Genomic DNA, 21,210 nt, shown 5'->3' on the forward strand with positions numbered 1-21,210 from the left:
GTGAACATGACAAATGATGGGAAATTGCATAAATTTTCTCCTGACCTTATTATAACATAAGCTCTCAAAGACTTCTGTGGAAGAATTAAATCATAAGCCTTCAGATTCTTTTTTTTCCTTCTTCACAAACGGGTGGGTTTGCAGATGCAGTTCAGTCTTTGCAGGAGCAGCTGAAATCAGATTTACCCATGCTACAGTGTGTACTGGCATTGGAACTGGACCACCAACATCTTTTTTAACAGGAACACTAGGAACAAAATAGATTTCAGGCCAAGATTTGACTTTGAAAAGAGGAAAGTGATCATTATTTATTGTAGACTGTAGCTTGGGTTTGAAAACATTTCTTTTATAGTCAGTTTTAGTTAATGCAGGTTGCTGAAGAAAGAAAATATCTCCCTCACAAAGGAACACATGGAAAATAATAAGCTTATTAATTGAATGCATGGAACCTACTCCCCTTTTCATGAAAGAAGGGTCTATGCTATGCTGAATAAAACTTTCCCCTTTGCATGCTGATGTGTTCACGAATTGATGTTGCTGCTTCATTAGGAAGCCCAGCATTTGAAGCTGCATTCTGGCAGCAGAACTCCTTTTGCTTACCAAACTTGGCCAGAGGAGTAAAAGAGCCAGCACTTGTTCGTAAGGAAGAAACAGAGAATCTGAAAAACTGAAGTTTTCTTAAGCTGGAGCAATTTTTCATGAGAGTGTTTTAGGGTGAACCTTTTATTTCTTACACTAACTGTGCATGGTGCAATGTAACAAATACTTAAGGATGTTCAGTGTCCAGTTTCACTATATTTGACCCAAGTACAAATCAAAATCCACTGCAGTTGTGTAAGAAAGTACCTTCTTTCCTTTCCCAAAGTGTTGCTGCTTAACTGTAGGCTTTGTGAATATTTTTCATTCAGTTCAGGTGCGTAGCATCCAGAATTCACAGAGTTCACTTTGTGGAAGATTTTAAGTTGACACTCTGAAAATTGCATTCCTGTTGCAAAATAGTATAATTTTTTAACGTTACAGTCAAAGTATTGTCCTAATTCTGGTTTCTCTGACGTGTCTGTAAATGGAGCTACACTGTGCTCATCCTACGCCACTGGCAACGGAAGCAAAATTCACTTCCAGACAGGAGGGGTATGTGGGGGCGTTGGGACAAAGAGAACGTTGTGTTTATAAACAAATAAACTGGAAAAAAGCATATTTTAGTCAGTGACCAAACAGAACAAATAAATAAATAAATAAATAGATTTCCTGAAAACAATAAAAAAAGAAAAGGAGAAATTGAAAAGTTCTGGATTTTGCTGGGAAATAAATTCTGAGCAATGCTTTGGGATTTGGAAAGCAAGCCGTTTCACTTGATCCAAGCTAAGAGTCTTTCCCCAGAGGTCTGTTAACTGGAGCACTCATCTGGGCTGTTAGGATGTAGTTGAGGTCCCAAATCAACCAACCCCTTCCATTCACTTCCCAGAGAATGTTGTAGAGCTGGTCAGAGCCCTGTTTTGATGTGGTGGCCTCTGCTGCTGTGCAGTGACCTAACAGCCAGCTCAGTGTCAGGTTATGGACCTGGGTCTCAGGTCCCTCTTGTCTCAGGTGAGTGACTTTGTGTAGGCTCTGAGTGCTGAGGAATGCAGGCTGGCTTTGTTCATACCACGTACAAGATGTCTGTATTGTTCTCAAACTGTTGTGAAGAACCTGTTTGAGAAGGCAGATTTCTTTTCTAAATCTGCTCAGTTTGTCTGCATGCTCAGACCCGGAGCTGAGTTTTTGTGCCTGCATATGTTGTGCTAACAGGGTGTACAGCCAGCCCTTCTACTTTGTAGATACAACCAGTACTGGTCATTTTCATTTTGTCACCTACCAGTCCTGTTTCTCTGAGCAAGTGAAGGCTTCCCTGCCCATATTGATCAGTACACTGGGTGCCTCCCGGAACCTGGTTGTAAATCCATCCTAGGCATGTTCATGAATCTCAGACAGCTCTGATGATTTCTGTGCATGGCTGTGCTTTGTGCTGAGATTTGTTTAGCGTGATGATACCAGAAGACATGTGGATTAAGAATTTAGTGTTGAAAGTACTGTCAATCTCCAGTTCCTATAGCGATATCTCAATATTGAGATGGGCTATTACTATTTTTAAAAATAATCTATACAAATTAACTGTACATTGTGCACAATTGGGATTTTCATGAAGCTTTGACTCCAATGCTGGATGTCTTCTGTGGAAGACAGGCTGAGACAAAGGCTTACTTGTTCTGTGTGTGCACAAGGAGCCTGGTGCGGTGTGGGGATGGGAAGTGGACTGTGATGAGAAGGAGGACTTCAGGAAATGAAAACAAAAACAAAGCAGCGGTGTACGGTAAGAGGCATGAAAGAAAGAGCAGTGGTGCAGCTTTTGAAAGCAGAGGGAGGAGCATTGCTGGCAGCTTCTGAAGAAGTTATCACCTTTCTTCCTCTCTGTGTCTGTGTCAGGGCACTGTGATAGGTCACTGCTGTTGTTTGCACTGGGAGTCACTGGGACTCTTTCCACAGTGGTGGAATCCCTGGAAGTGCTCAAAAAAAGTGTAGGTGTGATGCTTAGGGATGTGGTCAAGTGGTGGGCTTGGCAGTCTGGTGTTAATGCTTGGACTTGATCTTGGTTGTCTTTTCCAGCCTTAATGATTCTGTGATTCCTATGCCATTATTTCACTGGTCCTCCTTAAAACTTTGGGTTGAATTCAGCAGGCTTGAGCAGAACAGCAAGAGGGCAAGGTGGCATCACTGTTTGGGATATTTGGTGGCTTGCTTTTCCTTCTGTACTAGAGTAAAACAGGAGTAATGCCCTGGAAGTGAGCAGGCTGGCACAAGCTTAAAAGCAGCGTGATTCCTGTCTGTGTCTGTAATCCAGCTCCTGATTCCTTCCAGCTCCGTGTGGCTACTTTGCCGTAGGAAAAGGACTAGCAAAACCAGCCAGTATAATAGTTACTGTTTAAGAGCCCTGGAAGCCTTCTGACTTCAGTAATATTTTTTAAAGTATCATTAGTTCCTGCTATTCCACTTTGTCCATAACCATGTGAGATGGCTGAGTTTATTATTAAGGAGTCTCTAATACTCTTAGAAACCCGATTCTGTGCTAAGTCAAGAAGATGTATGTGACTTAAATCTTCAGTGGATCTGGTTTGGATCAGAGGAGGGAGGTTAACAGAGCCGTATCTTCACTGAGCAACTGAAAGTGAAGTAAAACAGTCCCTGTGTGGCTGCAGCAGCTCGTGATTTACAGGGCTGGATTCACAGGGCTGCTCCTGCTGCCGAGAACGCACGCTCTCCACTGCTGTTGATTTTTGAATTAAAAAAATGCAGCTCTGTACACAGTTTACTTTAGTGCTAGAGAGCAGGGAAATATAGGTAAGAGCCGTTAATCCCCAGCAGGCTGCTGGGCAGGCGAACAGACACAGATGACAAAATTTAATTGGAAACATGAGCAGTTTAACAGAAAACATATTTGTGATAATTGAGAGAGTAACATCTCCAAAAGGGAAACTCTGCAAAGAGAAACTGATTCAGAGGAGAAGTGGCCACTGGTAGGTGAGTGTGATTTTTCAAGCTCTCTTTAAGCTCGGAACTAATTTCTTAACAAGAACAAATAACACTAGGAGGAACTAACTAAATAAAAGATTTCTTTTCTCTGCAGGGGGAGGGCTGTACAGATACTGCCACAAGTTTCTCTCACAGCTGGATTAGGATAATTGGCAATACTTAATTTAGGTTCTTTACAAAAGAATACAATTGGTTTTATTTTTTAACATGGAGTTTTCTTCTATCTTTGCATGTGAAGATCTCACCACCCCCACCCCCAATAACTGAAAGGACTTTAGTTTTACTTTTTTCCTTACTCCTGCATTTTTAAATATGTTTGAGGTTTTTCTAAGAATTGAACTTGGACAGCAAGTATTTTGCCAAGAGCAGAGGGAACCCTTAGTTATAAAATAGTGCTGTGTTTTTGCTAATGAAAAAGTATTGTGGACTTAATAAGGGAGAACATATTGCAGAACACATTTTGGTTTGAATTGGAAGAGATTCTTTTTCTTCCTTTTTCTTGAAACAGCAAGTAAATGTAAATTATACAGTAGGAGCTTGTTGCTGTTCTGCTGGGTAGGAAAATAAAACTGGTTTTTGTTTTCTCTAAGTTTCACTGATGTTGAAAATACTGATGTGTCCTTTTTATGTTATCAGTGTGAAATTCTTGATGTTTCATTACAGAAAGAATCTCATAGTAACTCTAACACCAGGTACTACTGTGTTGTTTTTTTGGGTTGTTTTCTGTGTTTTTTCTCCAGAGCCTGCAGACAGCACAGCCTCCCAGCCCACAGGAATGAATGAAAATGTCTCATCCTCAGTTCAAAGCTGCGGCAGTGCTGTTCCTTGCAATAACTCCTCAGCCATCCCTCAGCCCAGCTCTGCTATTAAACCTTGGCGCAGCAAGTCCCTCAGTGCCAAGCACACAGCGACGTCTTCCATGTTATCTGTAAAGCAGCCAGCAGTGGAGCCTCCAAAGCCACCCTCGGAAATTGCCAAAACAGCTCCCAACGGTCAGAAATCCATGCTGGAAAAACTAAAACTCTTCAACAGCAAAGGAGGTTCCAAAGCAGGAGGGACAACGCTGGAGTGCCCGGGGTCTCGGGACAACAGCTGTGAAAAGCTGGAGACGCTTCTCAGCTTCGAGGAGAGTGAAGAAATCGATGCCACCAATCAGAATGTGAGCAACCCGGGATCGATGTCCAGCAGCCCCAAAATTGCACTCAAGGGAATTGCACAAAGGACTTTCAGCCGCGCACTGACGAATAAGAAAAGTTCTCCAAAGGGTAATGAGAAGGAGAAAGAGAAACAAAAAGAGAAAGAAAAGGATAAAAGTAAAGACATTACAAAGAGAACATCCATCACCGAGAAGCTGGACCTGAAGGAGGAACCTAAAGAAGAACAGACAGCATTAACAGCAACAACAGAGATGCCAAAAAAGTCCTCCAAGATCGCAAGCTTTATCCCTAAAGGAGGGAAGCTGAGCAGTGCCAAGAAGGAGGCCTCTGCCCCTTCGCACAGTGGAATACCAAAACCAGGAATGAAAAACACCACAGGGAAATCCTCAAGTGCCCCTGTTCCTGCAAAGGAAGGCGAGAGGAGCCGTGGCGGGAAAGCCGGCTCGGGGCTGTCGCATCAGAAGTCCCAGCTGGACAGCCGTCATTCCAGCTCCTCCTCCAGCCTGGCCTCCTCCGAAGGGAAGGGCGTGGGGGGCCTCCACAGCAGCAGCAGCAGCCAGGCCGTGAACGGGCCCGCGGTGACGACCCACACCACGGGCAGCAACACCGTGAGTGTGCAGCTACCTCATCCCCAGCAGCAATACAGCCACCCCAACACCGCCACCGTCGCGCCCTTCATGTACAGGTACGGGACACGCCTCACCAGGGGGCTGTGGGGAACGGGGTGCCCAGAAGGGTCGTTCTGGACGCTCTTCCAGGGGAGTGAAGCAGCAAGGTAAATGCTACATCACGGAGAAGTTTCTTGCTTTATTTAAGAGTGTAGGCAATTTATGCGTTTTCACAAAACTGATGGTGAAGGCTGTCAGACTAAGGTGTATGAGAAGTTATGATAGACAGGAGGGGGAATTATTGTTGTATCTGACCCTGCTAGCAGGAAAGATGCTGAACACCTCCTTGACCAGATGCTGCTCTTCCAAAGGGTACAGGAACACGTATCAGGTTTGTTTTGCGCATCATAGCTTTGAAAGTTGTAGCAACACCAAGACACACTCTTCATTGTGCCTGACAGTGGTGGAGCTGCCTCATTCTGCCTCATTCCTGCATGCAGGAATTGAAAATTTAAAAAAAAAATTATTAAAATAAAAATCCCTTAGTTTAAGTAAGGCCAGACAACAAGTCTGTGGTGTTGTATGTGTTAACCCTGAGATAAGCAAAAGAGCAGGCAAATGAAGTGACAGCTAACCTCTCTACTAGTCCATTTTCTGTTTGAAGCACCTTCTGTTTGACAATGGCAGTAGAGGATACAGAGGGAAATATAACAAGAGGGAAATCAGTAGCAGAGATTCCTAAGGACACAGCATGACTGGGACACAAGAAGTTTCTCAGAGGGTGGGATTTTTGGTTTGGACAGCCATCTCTTGGGGGTTTTTTGACATTGCTTAGCTCTTTCATAGGAAGAGGATGCAGGTGTTTGCTCTGTCTTCATCATCTTCTTGCTGCTCATGATCTGAAAGACCTTTATCACCCCCTTCCCTTCCTTAAGATGTGTCTTTTCTAGGCTAAGGTATCCTAGCCTCTTCAGTTTTTACTTGTGGAGATCTTGTTCATGATCTTTGGTCATCTTTGTTGCCCTGTCCCCTAGTTTTTTCAGCTCTACTGAAGCTTGCCTTGGATCACTTGGCAGATGTAGCATAAAAAATGGTTGGTCACATTTTTTAATAAGAGTGAATGTCAGTGGAATGAACCTGAAGGAGAGGGGTGCCAAAGGCCTGTATAGGAATGCAGAATGGGAAGAGCAACCCTTGAGTCTTCTGGCCCCTTTGAGAATTCTCCCTTGTAGAGTAAAATGCCAGGGGACCTGGGAAGCAGAAATTTTTGGAGATGGGTTGCTTAGTTTATCAGATAACTATAATGTCCTCTCATTGCTGGTATTGATCTTTGTCTGAACACAGATACCATCATGTAAAGTGTAAAAGCAGATGCAATCCATACATTTTCTATAATCTATACATACTGATAAACTCTACACAATATTTATTTGACCTTTTACCAAAACCAGGAATGAAACTACCTGTTGGCAGCTGGAAAATTGAAAAACAGTGTTTACTTCTCAGCATTGGAGGGAAAAAAGGCCAAACTCTGTGATCATATTAGCTTTGAAAGGAAAGAGAAAAGTCAGATCATGTTGGTTTGCAAGGCACACATAGCACATTATTATATTTACTATCCAGACATTATTTGAATCTGCAAAATGCACTTGTTAATGCATTGCGGTAGAAGGCTCAGGTTTTTTCTGACGTCAGTTAAGGTTACTTTAATCTGTATTTTTCAGCTGCCTGTAGACTTTTTGTTTGGGTTTGATGGGTTTTTTTTAAAGCAAAAGACAAGAAATTATTCTGTGTTTTGTATAGTGTTGTCATGGGCAGAATGGGAGCTTCAGACAAAGTTTATTAGAGAAGCCCTCCCGTTGAGTCAGGAGGTGCAGAAAGGACCCCCTTGCTTTCTAAACTCCTTCTCAGAGAGGAGTCTGGATGCAGCTGGATCCAGGCTTAACCCCAGACTTCATCAATTTTGTTCATGTCTAAAAGATTATACAGGTGTAATTAAACTTCATGTAACTCAACTGTCCTGTAGGATTAAGGATGACAAACCGGATATATTTATATAAAAATAAGTGATTTATTTTGACAATGATTAGACTAAAAGTTCTCAATCAGAATTATTTACTACACAGTAAAGGCAGCTGTGATTACTAGAACAGTATAATGCACTATTTTTGAAGCAATATCAAAGGAATTATATTAAAGTTAGCAAAAGCAGTTATTCAGTAGAGATTGATGTTACTCACCCATACCAATGGCCATGGGCAGATCTCTTTTGGTCACCCTGCAGGATGTCCCCACTCAAGGGAGGGGTCCCTGCATGCACTCCAGGGAGGGGTGTGTTAGAAGACCTTGCTGCTAAACAGTGGGATCGGGCTTTTATAGGACAGTGTGAGTCATGTGTCTCCTGGCCAGCTGTGTCAGCTCAGCATCTTTACTTACCAGTGGTATCACTGTTGGTTCCTTTATCAGGTACCTTACCAGGTCTGCCACATCTTCACCTCTCTGTCAGGAGGCTGGAATTTGGGATTGATGGGTCAGGCTGCTTTCAGCATTATTCAACACCAAAAGCAGCAAGAGATCCCTTCTCCTGTCACCACAGACAGCTCTGTAAACAGGGCACTGTTCCAGTTGTTTCACCCCCACTCCAGGCAGAGCATCCTGCTAAAAGGGTCAAGTGAAATTAAAAGTATTGCAATAATAATTCCCCACTGTGTCTTCACTTTTTTACAGCACTTACCCTTGGGCAGGAGAACTTCCAGCTGCTTGCTGGTGTGGCTCTATGAGCAAAACACAGCACGATTAGTAAAGTGAAATGAGTCCCAATATTTTCTCAAATCTGACAGTAGATCCGTACATCACCTTTCATTACCTGGCAGCCGTAATATCAGACAATAAATTGGAGTTTGAAGTTCGTTTTTCCCAGTCATTTCTTTTAAAATACAAGTGATGTTGAAGGGAACCTAGCAGGAGTGTAACATACCATCACTTGCTACCTGCTTTATCTTTGTGCAATACAGACTTTATTGGAGAGGATCAGATTAGCCACAACAATTGATGTTATCGATAATTAAAATACATCTGGAAATCCAAGTGTCTTAAGACCCCGTCTGATGAGCTATGAAGCCTATCTCCAACTATGAATTTTTTATTTTTTACAGCTGAGTGCTTGTTTCCATTTCTAGGACGTAATTCAACATGGGACTAATGAATTATGTAAAATCAGTCTGCTGGTCTGTTCTGGAGAGTGGGACAGAGTGGCTGATGGCAGGTGCACTCGCCTTGTTGTTATACTTGAGATACTTTGGATGGAGAGTGGCTGCACATCTTTGTGTTGTTTTGCCTTCCAGATCTCAGACAGACAATGAAGGGAACGTGACAGCCGAGGCCAGCACAGGAGGGGTCAGCATGGATTCTGCTCTCTATGTCAAAACTGCCCAGCCTGCCCTCGAGGACCTCTCAGGTATGTCTTGCAGCATGACCCACTGGCTGTGGTCTGGCTAAATGAGAACAGGCTAGAGAAAGTTGGTTTTATTCCTGATGCTTTAGTTCTTAATAACTCTATTTCTTTCAGCTCTTTTCACCGCAATGAAAACCAGGTGTTAATGATTTGAACTCTGGATGCTTCAGTTCAGCACAATGGTGTGCTCCCCAAACTAGGAATTCTGCCTACTTAATGTTTTTCTAGGTGACATGCAGCATTTTTTAGGATTAAACTATTTATAAAGATCCTAAGAATTCCCAGGCATTTCATATTTTTTGTTTTCTTTTAAAAACTTTGTTTTGGACCTTACAGAAGAGACTGTGTTCATTTCCTTGATGTTTTGGTTTGGAGGAATCTCAGTATCACTCACATGCATCTGATCAATTTGAGAAAAAGCCTTTGCAGCAATAAGGCACCACAATCCAACTACACTTTACTGTGTCCAGCATACAGAAGCTGAAACTGGTTGTAGCTAGAACACGAGCAGTCTAAATTAGGAAGTACCTCATATATTTATCTAGAATTCGTGCTACTGTAAGAAGTATATGCTAGTTAGCAAAAAAATTTAAGCTTATCAATATAACAAAGTGATTTTCATCAACCATATTCTGTTAGAATCTATTAGATACTACTAATGTAATCTAAAATGTGTTTTTAAAGTCACAGTCTGATCTCTTCCTGTCCCCATTTCAGCAGTATCTATGACTTTGCTTACTGTGTGCTATTGCAGGATACCTCATCTGTAGAATATCTCAGGTTTTTTCATCTACTTAGTCTTGGTGTCCCCCAGTTTAATGTGGGGTTTGAAACCAAATGCCCTCCTTGGAGAAGTGATGTGGCTAAAAGTGTCACAGTGAGATAAATTCCATACTGCATTGCACATTCTGTCAGTGCTGCCTTTTCACCTGTGTGCTGATGGCAAAGGTTAGAGGCAGTCACTGGTGAGGAAAAGGGCTGCAGGAATGCATAAGTGAGCATATCTGTGTGTACAAGTTATATATAGGTGGATTAAGTACTTAAAAGGCAAATAAAAGGCACAAGGGATAAAATCCTTGAGAACATTTTTGGGCTTATATTTAAATATGAGAGTTCCAAGTAAGAAACAGTGTCCAGCTGCTTAAACTTTTCCAGCATTACCTCTTAATCATCATATTGGCTGGGCTGGATGTATTTCAGCCTGCAGACTGAGAAGTGTTTCTGGGATCACAAAAGGTCTTCAGTTTTTAATGACAGATGTTATGTAAATACAAACTATTACTCAACTAGAATATGAAAGTTTTGGGATCCAAAGGCGGAAGACAGCTGACAGCCTCAAACAAGGGAGATGCAAACCCCAGCTGTGCACAGCCAGACCCGACAGCAGCATCCATAAAGGGGCCTTGGGGGAAACAGAACAAACTAAACAAAATAGTCCCTCAGCCCACATGAATTAGAATAAATAAGGCACTGATATCTTCTCTCCCTGCATAGCAGCCATTGATGCTGTTAATTTAAAAGCACATATAAAACAAAAGAGAGCATAGGTAGGGGAAGATGGAAGCAGAATTGTTTAAGGACGCTGCCTGCTCATGAGGAGCTAAGTGATCTCAGAACTAAGCTCTAGGGGCTAACCATCCAATATCTGTCAATTAAGTATACTTACAGTTTAAGCAGTGGAATGTCATTTAAGTGAGAATTTGGTATCAATTTAGGCAGAAGAGTGATCTCAGTAGAAACTGGTTTAGTTTTGTCTCCTGTGTGTTTTCCCAAGAAGTTACCTACCATTTGCCTTCACATCGATGAGATAAATGATCTGTAAAAGAGCACTGTGACCTTTGTTAAGCTAAAGGCTTATAAATATTTTATGGTTTTTACTGCAAAAATTTGTAGATCCATGAGTATAGAAAATGCTTTCTGTCCCAGAGACCCTCTGGCTAAAGTAATCATCCTTGTTAGGTGGATGTTTCCAGTCCAGCCAGACCATAATTGTTTGACCCTCTGGCTTAAGTGAATTGTAACTCAGGGAAATGATTTCCCAGAGAGTAGAGACTGATTGAAAGAAAAATGCTAGCATGGGAACTAAGCACTTGGGTCAGTAGTTTGTACCACTGCTGCTTTGTAGGCAACAGTGTGTGAGTGGGTTTTTCTGTGCCACCAACCCGGCACCTTTTCTAAATGTGAAATTTAAAGCAGAGACTGTAGAAAGTTCCAGCAACAGCTTTTTTATCTGGTTCTTCACGTTTCTGGTGTGTGTAATATACAGGTATCCATCTAAACTAGCAATTGTGTGGGTGACCAGCATCCTGGCAGCTCAAGAACACATCACTTCTACAGAGAAGGCTGATACAAAATGTGAAAAGTTTTACATTTACTGTAGTATTTTCTTTAGTAGTGAGTTGTAAACCCTTTAGAATGAAATTATTTCCTTCTGTGCCCAACAGAAGCTTTGTGACAGTTTTTTGGAGATTTTCTGTTCCAGCTTTCAGCTTACAAAGAATACGCTGGCACTACTAGAAATTCACTTCTCTTCAGCCACTTAGAGGGTTTAACTCCATAAAGCTCAGCTGAGGTAGCAACCAAAGTGTTTCTGAATTGACAGCTGAGAGCATGTAAATAAATTATGCTGATGCACTAATTAAATTATTAATTTGGTAGAATGAAATTATGCTGAGGCAGTAGGAAGACTTCTTTTTGTGTACATAAACTCTACTTTTAAAGAGCAGGACATGAATGTGTTTTAGAACAAAGTATTTAAAGAACAGGATTTCTAAATGCCATGAAAACTAAGTCACCCCCCAACTTTGTGTCATGTAGCATATTTTAGGAACAGTAACTGTGTTGTGATGTTGACAAGCAAAACCTCTTGTTATTTTACCTGAAACATCACTCAGCATGAAGCACCCCATCAGCACAGTTTAATTTATGGAAAGCTGTTACTGTAGAATGAGATCTGTGTGAAACAGGACGAAGAAGATGTAGTCAAAATACAGCATTGGAGAAATTGCCTGTGTCAGGTTACTGTTAATTATGTCAATACATGAGGTGGAAAGGGTAGTATTGATGGAATGTATATTCTAATGAGGTTGAAAGTTAACCAGAATTTAAACTGGGTCATATGGGAAATGACAATACAGCAGCATCTCAAAGGCAGCCTGTGCAGTGAAGGTAACCCTGCAGAGCTCATTTCAGTCCGGATGTGATGACAGCAGGTGCCTGCCGAGGGGAATGGAATCTCAATCCTAACCAGCTTAGAAAGTCAGTAAAAAAATGCATTAGAGTCAGATTCAGACATAGGTGACGGCCCAGTTCTGTGCTATTTCCTGCCTGGTCCTTACTCAGGGCTTATTTTCCCTGTAGGAGAGGATCCGGAGACTCGGCGGTTGCGAACGGTGAAGAACATCGCTGACCTTCGGCAGAACCTGGAGGAAACCATGTCCAGTTTACGGGGAACCCAGGTCACCCACAGGTGAGGGCACCACTGTGTTTATATGAAAATGGAAACCACTGTGCTCTTCCTTTACATCTCTTACACCTGGCTGGCTTGCATCCTTAGAAAAATGATTAACACTGACAATGGAAGATACTGATCTTGTAATTTTTGTCTTTAATGCACGATTTGAATAATGTTTGCTGGTTATTGAGATGTATGATGAGGAATTGATGAGGTGGGTTGTGTATTGACTCAAAAGTCAAGAATAACCACTTCTTGTTAAATGTGTGAGGTGATGTTTGAATATAAGTTACAGTTTGAAATGTTTCTTCTTACTGTTGAGTAACTTCAGTGCATTACACCTCTCTCCCCCCATGTGTAATATTTTGTTTAAATAAGAGGTGAACTGTGCTTCACCCACATTATCAAGTGCATCACTTAAATTCCTGACCAAACTTTGGACAAACAAAATTTTTCTAATATTTTTAGTCGTCCCCTGTATGTAACTGCTTTTTCTTTGTAAAGCAGCATTTGGAAATCTTCAGCAATATTTAAAATATGCTGTCAATAAACAAAGATTGCTACTACATTTAAACATTATGTGAGTTTGATCTTTTCAGTGTTGAACAGGATGTTAGGGAGAAGAACCTGTTAAGACCCTAATGAGACTGGGGTCCTACCTAATGCTTGGGGCCTTACCTACCCCAGCCCTAAATGAGTTTATTGGGGGAGCACTTTGTGTTTTGGCTTTGTGTCTAAAACTGAAGCAGAGCTCGCAGAGATGAACTCCCAAAGCTATTTTTCTTTGCAAGTTTCAATTAATGCAAGAGGTCTTTATGGTTTAATTATTATAACCAGAGATACAAAGGTTTTTGCAGTTTACATGTAACATTATATTGAGAATGGTACAGTGCTGTTTATTTTTACTAATATCCACAGTAAATAAAAAAAAGTGGCACTTAATTGAGTAGGAAAGGAAAAGAGGAGTTCATGTGGGTATGAGAAGCTGCAGCTATGGATTAGCTGCAAATAAATTAGCTGCAACTCAGCTATGAGTATTCAGGGTGAAGTCTTGCAATCTGTACACACCACCTGAAAACTCATGGTGTAGTCCCATTTTTAGGGTTCCATATATAAATTTTACCAATATTTTTAAATATATACATAACTCATGAGTTATGAGTTATATGAGTAATTTATTGTTTTTTCTGGGTTTGGGTTTGAACATCTTCAAAGCAATTCATAGTTCATTATTGGTTTGTTAATATGCAAAATATATTTTGAAAAAAAATTTTTTTTGGCCCTTCTTCTTACTTTTTTTCATTTAATCCTCTCCATGGTGTAGAAATAGCTTCCATCTTGGGGCTGGAAACATCTCCAGAGTTACAATTTTCATGAATGCAGACAATAAAAGGAAATATCTCAGAAAAATAGTACTTCAGCAGGTTTACCTTTTGTCAGCTTATTATCCCACTCCCTCGCCTAGACTGGCAAAGCCATGGTGTAATGGAGTTATATGTGCTTGAAGATGAGAAAGTTACGCTTTGATACTGTGGATAATCCATTAAAAAGTTCCTGCTTAAGTCTTCTCACGTGTATAGAGCACCTGGTGGCCTGGGTGCAAGAGTCTCTGGGGCTATGGGGAAGGAGCTGAAAAAGGAAAAGAAAGGATCTCCCCAAGTGTTGCAGCAGTAAATTGTTATTGCTGTTCTGTACAATCTGTAACTTGATGAGCGTTCAGGGCCTCGGAAGCCCCTGAAATCTCACAGCATTCCATGTAAGAGCCCCATTTGATGCAGTGCATCTCTCCTTTCAAGCACACTGGAGACCACGTTTGACACCAACGTCACCACCGAGATCAGCGGCCGCAGCATCCTCAGCCTGACGGGCCGGCCGACGCCGCTGTCCTGGCGACTGGGCCAGTCCAGCCCCCGGCTGCAGGCCGGTGACGCGCCATCCATGGGGAACGGGTACCCTCCCCGCGGGAACGCCAGCCGCTTCATCGGCGCGGAGCCGGGCGCCGGCCGCTACCTGTACTCGGCGCCGCTGCGGCGGCAGCTGGCCTCGCGCGGCAGCAGCGTCTGCCACGTGGACATCGCCGACAAGGCCGGCGACGACATCGACCTCGAGGGCATCGCCATGGACGCCACCGGCTACATGAGCGACGGCGATGTGCTGGGCAAGAACATCAGGGCTGACGACATCACCAGCGGGTGAGTTAATGCCTCACTCACGTGATCCTTCCGTGCTGTTCGTGGCGCTGTGTTTCCATGGTTATTTGGAGAAGTAAAAAAAGCCAACACCAAAGATGTTCTGCTCATTTTAATAAGCTTCCGGAGAGACAGCGCATCATCACAGGGGGATTTAAGGAAAACTGAAGTTTTAAGTGCATGTTAAGAAAATATCCCTAGATAGGAAGAGATTCTTGCATGTGGTGAAAGGTTTTCCTGAGTCAAGGCTCATTGTGGCTGCAACATTCATTCGTGCCCAGCAGATGGAGGGAGTGAGGCACGTTCTGTGCTTGGTTGAGCTCTTCTGCGGTCTGAGGCAAAACTTTGAGGGGCCAGTTCACTGGAAGGAAATGAGTTTGCCACTCTGTGTTAGGTAAAACTTCTTGTTCATGCTACAGAAGGTTTAAAGAACAAGTCAGTGTGCAGAAATATGAAGTGATAGACAATTATTAGCAAGGTTTTACATCAGCATTTTATCTCTCCCTTGAAAGGAAAAGCATTTGTTCTTTGCTCCAAAGTCAGTATTCAATTCGTCTATTTGCAGTTCCTGCTATAAACCAGTCATTTTTACTTAGCTCAAGTACATTAGCAGTGGATTGATGTTAAAATTGAAAACTGATCTTTGAGAATTAAATGGTGCTTTTTTTTTTTTTTTCTTTCTCTCTCTCTTTCTTTCTTTCTTTCTTTGTGGCAGCCCTCTCTGGCCATCTTGCATCCCTTGCTTTTTTGTAATTTTTTTTATTAGTGACATTTCTAGTGGTGTTGGCTTTTTTGGAAGATGTGGTGTCCCTTAGTGGAATCCAGCTGCTGCTTTGTCATTAACTTAACCAGTGAAGTTACACCATCTGGAAATCTCCATTAATTCTGTCCGTTATGAATATTTGGATATTTTCACACTTTTTGAAAAGTCAGACACTTTCTTTTTAATGCTTCATTAGGGAAGCCTACAGTAAAGTAACTGATGTAAAAATCAGTATAAAATTCTGTTTCAGATAAAACACCAGTAGCTGTTGCTGCATTAATAATGCATCAAATCACTAAAGCGCCTTGTGTTTTCCTCAATAAATCAACTTACACCTGGATTTTGTAATGTTTATTGTAGTAACAGTTACTGCTTTTCTTCTGGATTATGACTTCTATTCAGATTTGTGGCTGTAATTTTGGTCTGGAAGTGAGGAAACTAAATTCTAAGTAGCACCATGGTTTCCATAAAACACCTTGAGTGGTAGTTGAGAATTATCCCTGGCAGAACTGTGTCAGCTCAGGCTTCTGCTTCTCATAGAGGAGCCCCACTCTTTGCAGATCTTTACTTAGTGTATGAAATTCAGATTCCAGGTTGAGGAAAAGGAAAGAATAGAAAAGCTGTCGAATTTATGAATGATAATGCCAGAGAAATCTGTGCCTTCACTCATCTCTGTGTATCATTTTGTTTTCTGTGTCTGGTCATCCTGCAAGGTAAAAAATGGGGTTTCCATAGTCTGAAAGTACAAGAGTGGTGTTTAGATTCTGGGTAATAAAATGGTTTTGCCACTTGGTGCCCCTGTCACCAAAGCAGTGAGTTATATACCAAGAAGGATTAACATAGCAGAAGAGTCACATACTCCACCCCACCTAACTCCTGGCCTTGAGTGTTGGGAGATCTTTAATTCAGTATCTGACTCCTTTTTTCCACTAGTTTTTAAAAGAGTCAGGTACTTTTCAGTTTTGACTCATGTAACAGCCAGATACTGATAAATGAGATCTCAATTTAAGGTCCTTAGGACAAGAAGTGTGTACAAATATATTTTTCTTTTCCACATCTTTTGCTTTTAGCTACAAAAGTCTGTTTTGTTAAATAGTGTGAGTTGGTTTATCAATTTATATAGCACCATTGGAGTCACTGACTAAGTTCCAAGGACTGAATTGGTATTGTAGGTCAGTCCATTGCTGGAAAGATCCAGCTCCATTTCCAGGTTGTGGACAGGGTTTGGAGATGGGCAGTTTGGGGGTCCTCTCCTTGCTGTACTGCTGAGCATTTGGAGGGAGCATTGCTGCAAGCAGCTCCACAACATTGGGGTTGCAGTCTGTGCAGGGTAACCATGTGAGTGGATTCCCTGAGAAGGGAATATTGCAGTATTAAATTGCAATAACAGCATTCCAATATTAATGGAGAAGGATAAAAAAATAAGGGTGTTACCTTTGGTGACACCTAATGACACTGGGTTGCCATCTCCAGTGTGAACAGATGTTTGGCAGCCTGTTCCATAAGTTACGTTCCCCAATGTCTGTTTAGTTCAAATAGTAGAAAAAGAGGATGGCATTGTGGTTTTGTGGGAGAGGAATAATAAACTGCTTAGAAATCAGAGAGGTTGCTTGTAAAGAAAGCATCCGTGTGACTTGCTGCAGAACAAATCACCAAGATCAATGGGAGGGCAAACAGGCTCAACATTTCCAGAAGCTGAGCTGCACTATGTGGAGAGAAGCACAAGAGGGTATTTAGAGCATGAATAGCTCTTTATTAGCTGGTATGTGTTTCACTTTGTCATTTTTCAGAATTGCTACAATCCTGGAGTCTGAAAACCTTGAATCTGTGTTTTCATTGGCAAACTGATAGGGAAGGAAGCCAAAATATTTGTTACAGCCAAAATAAATCCAATAGCCAAGAAAAACTAGTTTAGCCCTGTGATCCTGGTGCTTTCTCTGAAACAGACTGGGTCATGGGAAGTTTCGTTTGGCCTCCCTTAATGAGTCTGCTCAAGCAGAGCTCTGGCAGACACTGGGATTGCTTTCTTAGGCTTAGGAAGAGTATCTTTGCCAAAGGGACAGAGAGCAGCTCTTAAACTAAGCAAGTCTCCAGGGGGTGGATCAAAGGTAAGATCTGCCTTATTGCAAGGTCTAAAACATAACCCAGTGGTGAAGCAACAGGAGTAGGATTTGTGTGAGGGAGTGAGCCCTCAGCGCCCTCACTTTGGTGACTGGCTGAGCTTGGAGGCTCAGAGCCTCGTTGGAAAGTGGCATCTCAGAGCCCAGAGTTGTTTTACCTTTCTGCCACAAAGATTGTCCCAGGTGGGCATGTTAATTCTCATGGATTTTTGTGTTTGTTCAGAAGGTTTTTGTCCACTTCAGTCTCTCTCTGGCTACTAACATACACATTCCTACCCTTTTTTGTCTCCTTAGCCCCAGTTCTCTCTAATGAGATGTAGAGTTAATTTCCTTTTTATCTCTTACTGGAATGCAGCAACAGGGCTGTTGGTCAAAAAAAAGCGCCTTTTGTAATTATTTTCATTTAATTAATCCTCTGTCCCTGTTTTCATTACCTTAAGTGTGTGGCTTTTTGTGCAGAATTAACAGCATGGATACACTGATTAGTGCTGGTCACAAGTTTTCTCAGGAAATGGCTTTGGGTCTGCAAACACACCTTTGTCAAAATCATTTTTTGCAGAAGCATGGCTTTTCCAGCTGTGTTCCAACACTGGTCAGGGGCACTGTGCTAAAATTCTCCTTGCAGCCACCTCCCATAGGTGCAGTGGTTATTGTTGGGGGGATACATTTTACCATTTTATTAACTTGCCCATATTTGTTGATTTGTTGGTGATGTATTCCCATTCCACATGTCTGTTTCCACAACCTCTTAATGTGTTTGCATGCACAGTCCTCATGGGGTTATGATTCCTTCTTGTTTATTCACACCTTTATGCTCCCTGGGGATCTTTCTACTAGCACTGGAAGCAGTTGAATTTGGAACGTGGAGGAAGGATGATGCTAAAAGGGAGAACAGGCCACTTTCCCCAGGACTGGGGAATCAGGCTTTGCTCCTGCTTCTGCTCACGTCTCAAACTCACCCAAGAAACACTGTGCCCTTCATGGACCAAAACCATCATTGAAATAGAGTTTTGAAGTAGGCTCATGAGTTACATCTGTTGGGAGGTAAAATAGATCTGAAACCGAGGACTGATTTCACTGAGTATTGAAGCGTTGTTAGTATTTGTAGGATTCTGGCAGCTCCATTTCTTGGTTTTGTGCTATTTACTGGTCAGACAGTGATGCGTTTTCTTCAGATGTCAGGGTCATAGGTGGTGTAAGAGACCTTCACTAGGGCTGAGGTTTCACAGGAGGAGGAGGAGGACTCTGCAGTTTGCTAATGAGAATTTGTTATTGGTAACAGTAGGCGAGAGAAACTCATTCTTTCCAAGCTGTCTGCAGTAGGAGTGATTGCTGCTCCAGGTAACTCATGACTGGCTGGAAATCAGGAGTGGCTGAGCCCATCCTGGGCTGAGAGTGAGCACATGTGTGCCCTGTGCATGGATTCAGTGCTCTGTCTATAGGCTTTTCTGAGCTATTTCTTTCCATAGTTGTTCCCACTCTGTTTTTTCTGTATGCTCTGAGTTACAGTGTATTAGTCATTTACTGGACACTGCTCTTTAAATGATACGGTTTTAGTGATAAAGTTTCATCTAAATACAGTGGATGGGTGAAACTGCATTCCTTTTATGGCTCTAGCATTTCAACATGACTAAGGCTCACTAGGAGGTTTATTTTATTTTTCTTCTGTGTGTGAGCAGAGTGTTTATTTGAACTGTCTTTTGTCTTGCTACGGCAGAATACTTCTACATTTGATCTTCTCAACATTGCAGAATGGTATCTATATATGGTAAATGGATAATTAACACAAATAATGAAGGGGTTGGGCAAGCAAATCAAACGTTTGACTTTCAAGAAAAGGGATAAGGAAACATTGACTTCTGCCTTTGTAGCAAACAAGGTTGAAACTAAATTTGGATTTAAAGTCATAGACATTAGTCTTGGTGCTGTAAGAATGAAAAGAAAAAAAATCTGGCAGTGTTTAAATAAAAACAGTATTCTTATTCCAAGAACTGTACTTAACAGTTCTTTGCAGGAGACATGAGTAGGATATTGCACAAGCATTTTCAATACTATTAATTTCGTATCTTGTTTTAAATATTCTTAAATAGTGCACTCACTTCAGGAGTAGTTCTTGTGTCAGCTTCATCAGTAAGACAGTGTTTTACCATTTGATATCTGACAATAAGTTCTTGTGTCAGCTTCATCAATAAGACAGTGTTTTATCAAGTGATATCTCAGATAACACACTCTCATAGAACCTTTCTTGCAGTGTATGATTCAGTATAGGAAGACAACGTAGGTCTATGAGTTATAACCTTAGACATCAGCTTTTATTTCAGTATAATGGTAAAATACCCATTTTAGGTTATATGTAGTGCTAATCAATAAAATGAATGCAATAGTTGTGGTGTTTGGTATTTTTGGTTACTTCTACACACTGACCTATTGCTAACAGTTACCAAAATACCATTTAATAGCAGTTTATCCCATTTGGGGCTTTTTTCTGTAATAAACACCTCAGCAGTGTTTGAACTGCTGCATCAGTGCCAACAGGTTGTTGTTATTTGAATGAAGGGACAGTTTATAAAGGACAAAATAGGGACCCAGTCCGGGGCTAGCCAGTAGAGGGGGATGCAGCCATTCACACTGTGTCGATGTGGATATCTGCAGGAAAAGAGTGGGCATGAGGAAATAATCCACAGTCGCTGTGGAGTTACTCTTCCTCTGCTGCTCATGCTGCTGAGAAGCTCCTTAATCCTGTTTGGTCACAGGTCATTCCTCTCCTGAACAGAATTGAAAAGGATGATAAAAAATGGATCACTTATTCTATAGCTTAGTTCTATGATTTTCATTGAAATGGACTCTGAGAAAGAATTTAGGCATTGAAATCAAGTTTGGCATGAGCAAAGCCCCACTGAACAGCTGCCTGATTCTGGTGGGCCTTCAGCTGGCTTCAGGCCAGCAGCCTGGTGGTGGTGGTGCTTGGTGGGTGTGTCTCCCTCTTTCCAGTAATGAGTTTCCACCTGTGTTTCCCTGGGGTCCAGAGTGACATTTGCACACCTGAAAGGACTGACCTCTCAGCTGTTTTCCAGTCTGACTCCAGCCCAGTCTGTCTTGGCTGACTAGATTTTAAAAAGAGTTTTAAAAGTAATGGTGGAGCCAGCCTCCTCCTTGAGGTGAAGGTGAATTTGAGGTTAAGGTGCCCTTGGCTGACAGATGGACTGAGTGTTGGAAAGAGGATCATACACTGGAGACTCTCCTCCGGAACAGGAATGGGTGCAGCCATGTGAGAGGCACTTTCTTTCAGTCTAATATTCTTTTATATATTGACAGCTTCTCTTTGACTGCCAATATCTAAGACTGCTCATTCCACAGGAAACCAGTTTCTTCAAAAGCTCGGTCAGAAGTTGTTGTTCTGGATGTGGGGACGTGTAGGAGCAGCAGCCACCCAATGCCCTTTCAGGCTACACTGTCCTTGGAATTCCTTGCCTGCAGACTGCTTGAAGCTGAGAAGACAGAAAAAAATTTAGCCTCAAACAGCAGTGCCCAAAAATTGTTATCTGATGGCTTCTGAACAACTTATGTGCCAGGCAGCTTTAACACATCTACAGATAGAAAAGTATTGATTTCACAGAAGCCCCTTTTTTTTTGCAGATTTCTCTTTTTTTTTTCCCCATGGAAAAAGGTCTGAGCATTAAGTAGTTAATGGGGTGAACTTGTTTTGCTTCTAGACCAGTTTGAACAATGTGAATAAGCAGCATCATTCGTGCAAATTAGTGATTTACACGTGAGAGGTTTCTCTAAATAAACTGTGGAACTTATATACACTCAGTAAGTTTTGCATAATCTCATTTTTCCTGTCTTACCTGTTAGTGGAACAGGTATCTCCTCCTTTCCAGCAATGAAAAGGATTTTT

The 21,210-nt window shown here is 41.8% G+C and overlaps 1 protein-coding gene across 14 annotated transcripts in view; it reads left to right on the plus strand.

Moving 5' to 3' along the window:
* NAV2 (neuron navigator 2) overlaps nt 1-21,210 on the plus strand; it is a 371,496-nt gene that overhangs the window by 264,438 nt on the left and 85,848 nt on the right. For all 14 annotated transcript variants that reach the window (XM_069016444.1, XM_069016446.1, XM_069016442.1 and 11 more), the window contains 4 exons: nt 4,308-5,409; nt 8,677-8,789; nt 12,147-12,255; nt 14,037-14,432. In XM_069016444.1, coding sequence (XP_068872545.1) covers nt 4,308-5,409; nt 8,677-8,789; nt 12,147-12,255; nt 14,037-14,432 — 1,720 coding nt within the window. The remainder of the gene's footprint in view (nt 1-4,307; nt 5,410-8,676; nt 8,790-12,146; nt 12,256-14,036; nt 14,433-21,210) is intronic.

The sequence above is a fragment of the Aphelocoma coerulescens genome, chromosome 5 (assembly GCF_041296385.1).
Source record: "Aphelocoma coerulescens isolate FSJ_1873_10779 chromosome 5, UR_Acoe_1.0, whole genome shotgun sequence".
Classification (NCBI taxonomy): Eukaryota; Metazoa; Chordata; class Aves; order Passeriformes; family Corvidae; genus Aphelocoma; species Aphelocoma coerulescens.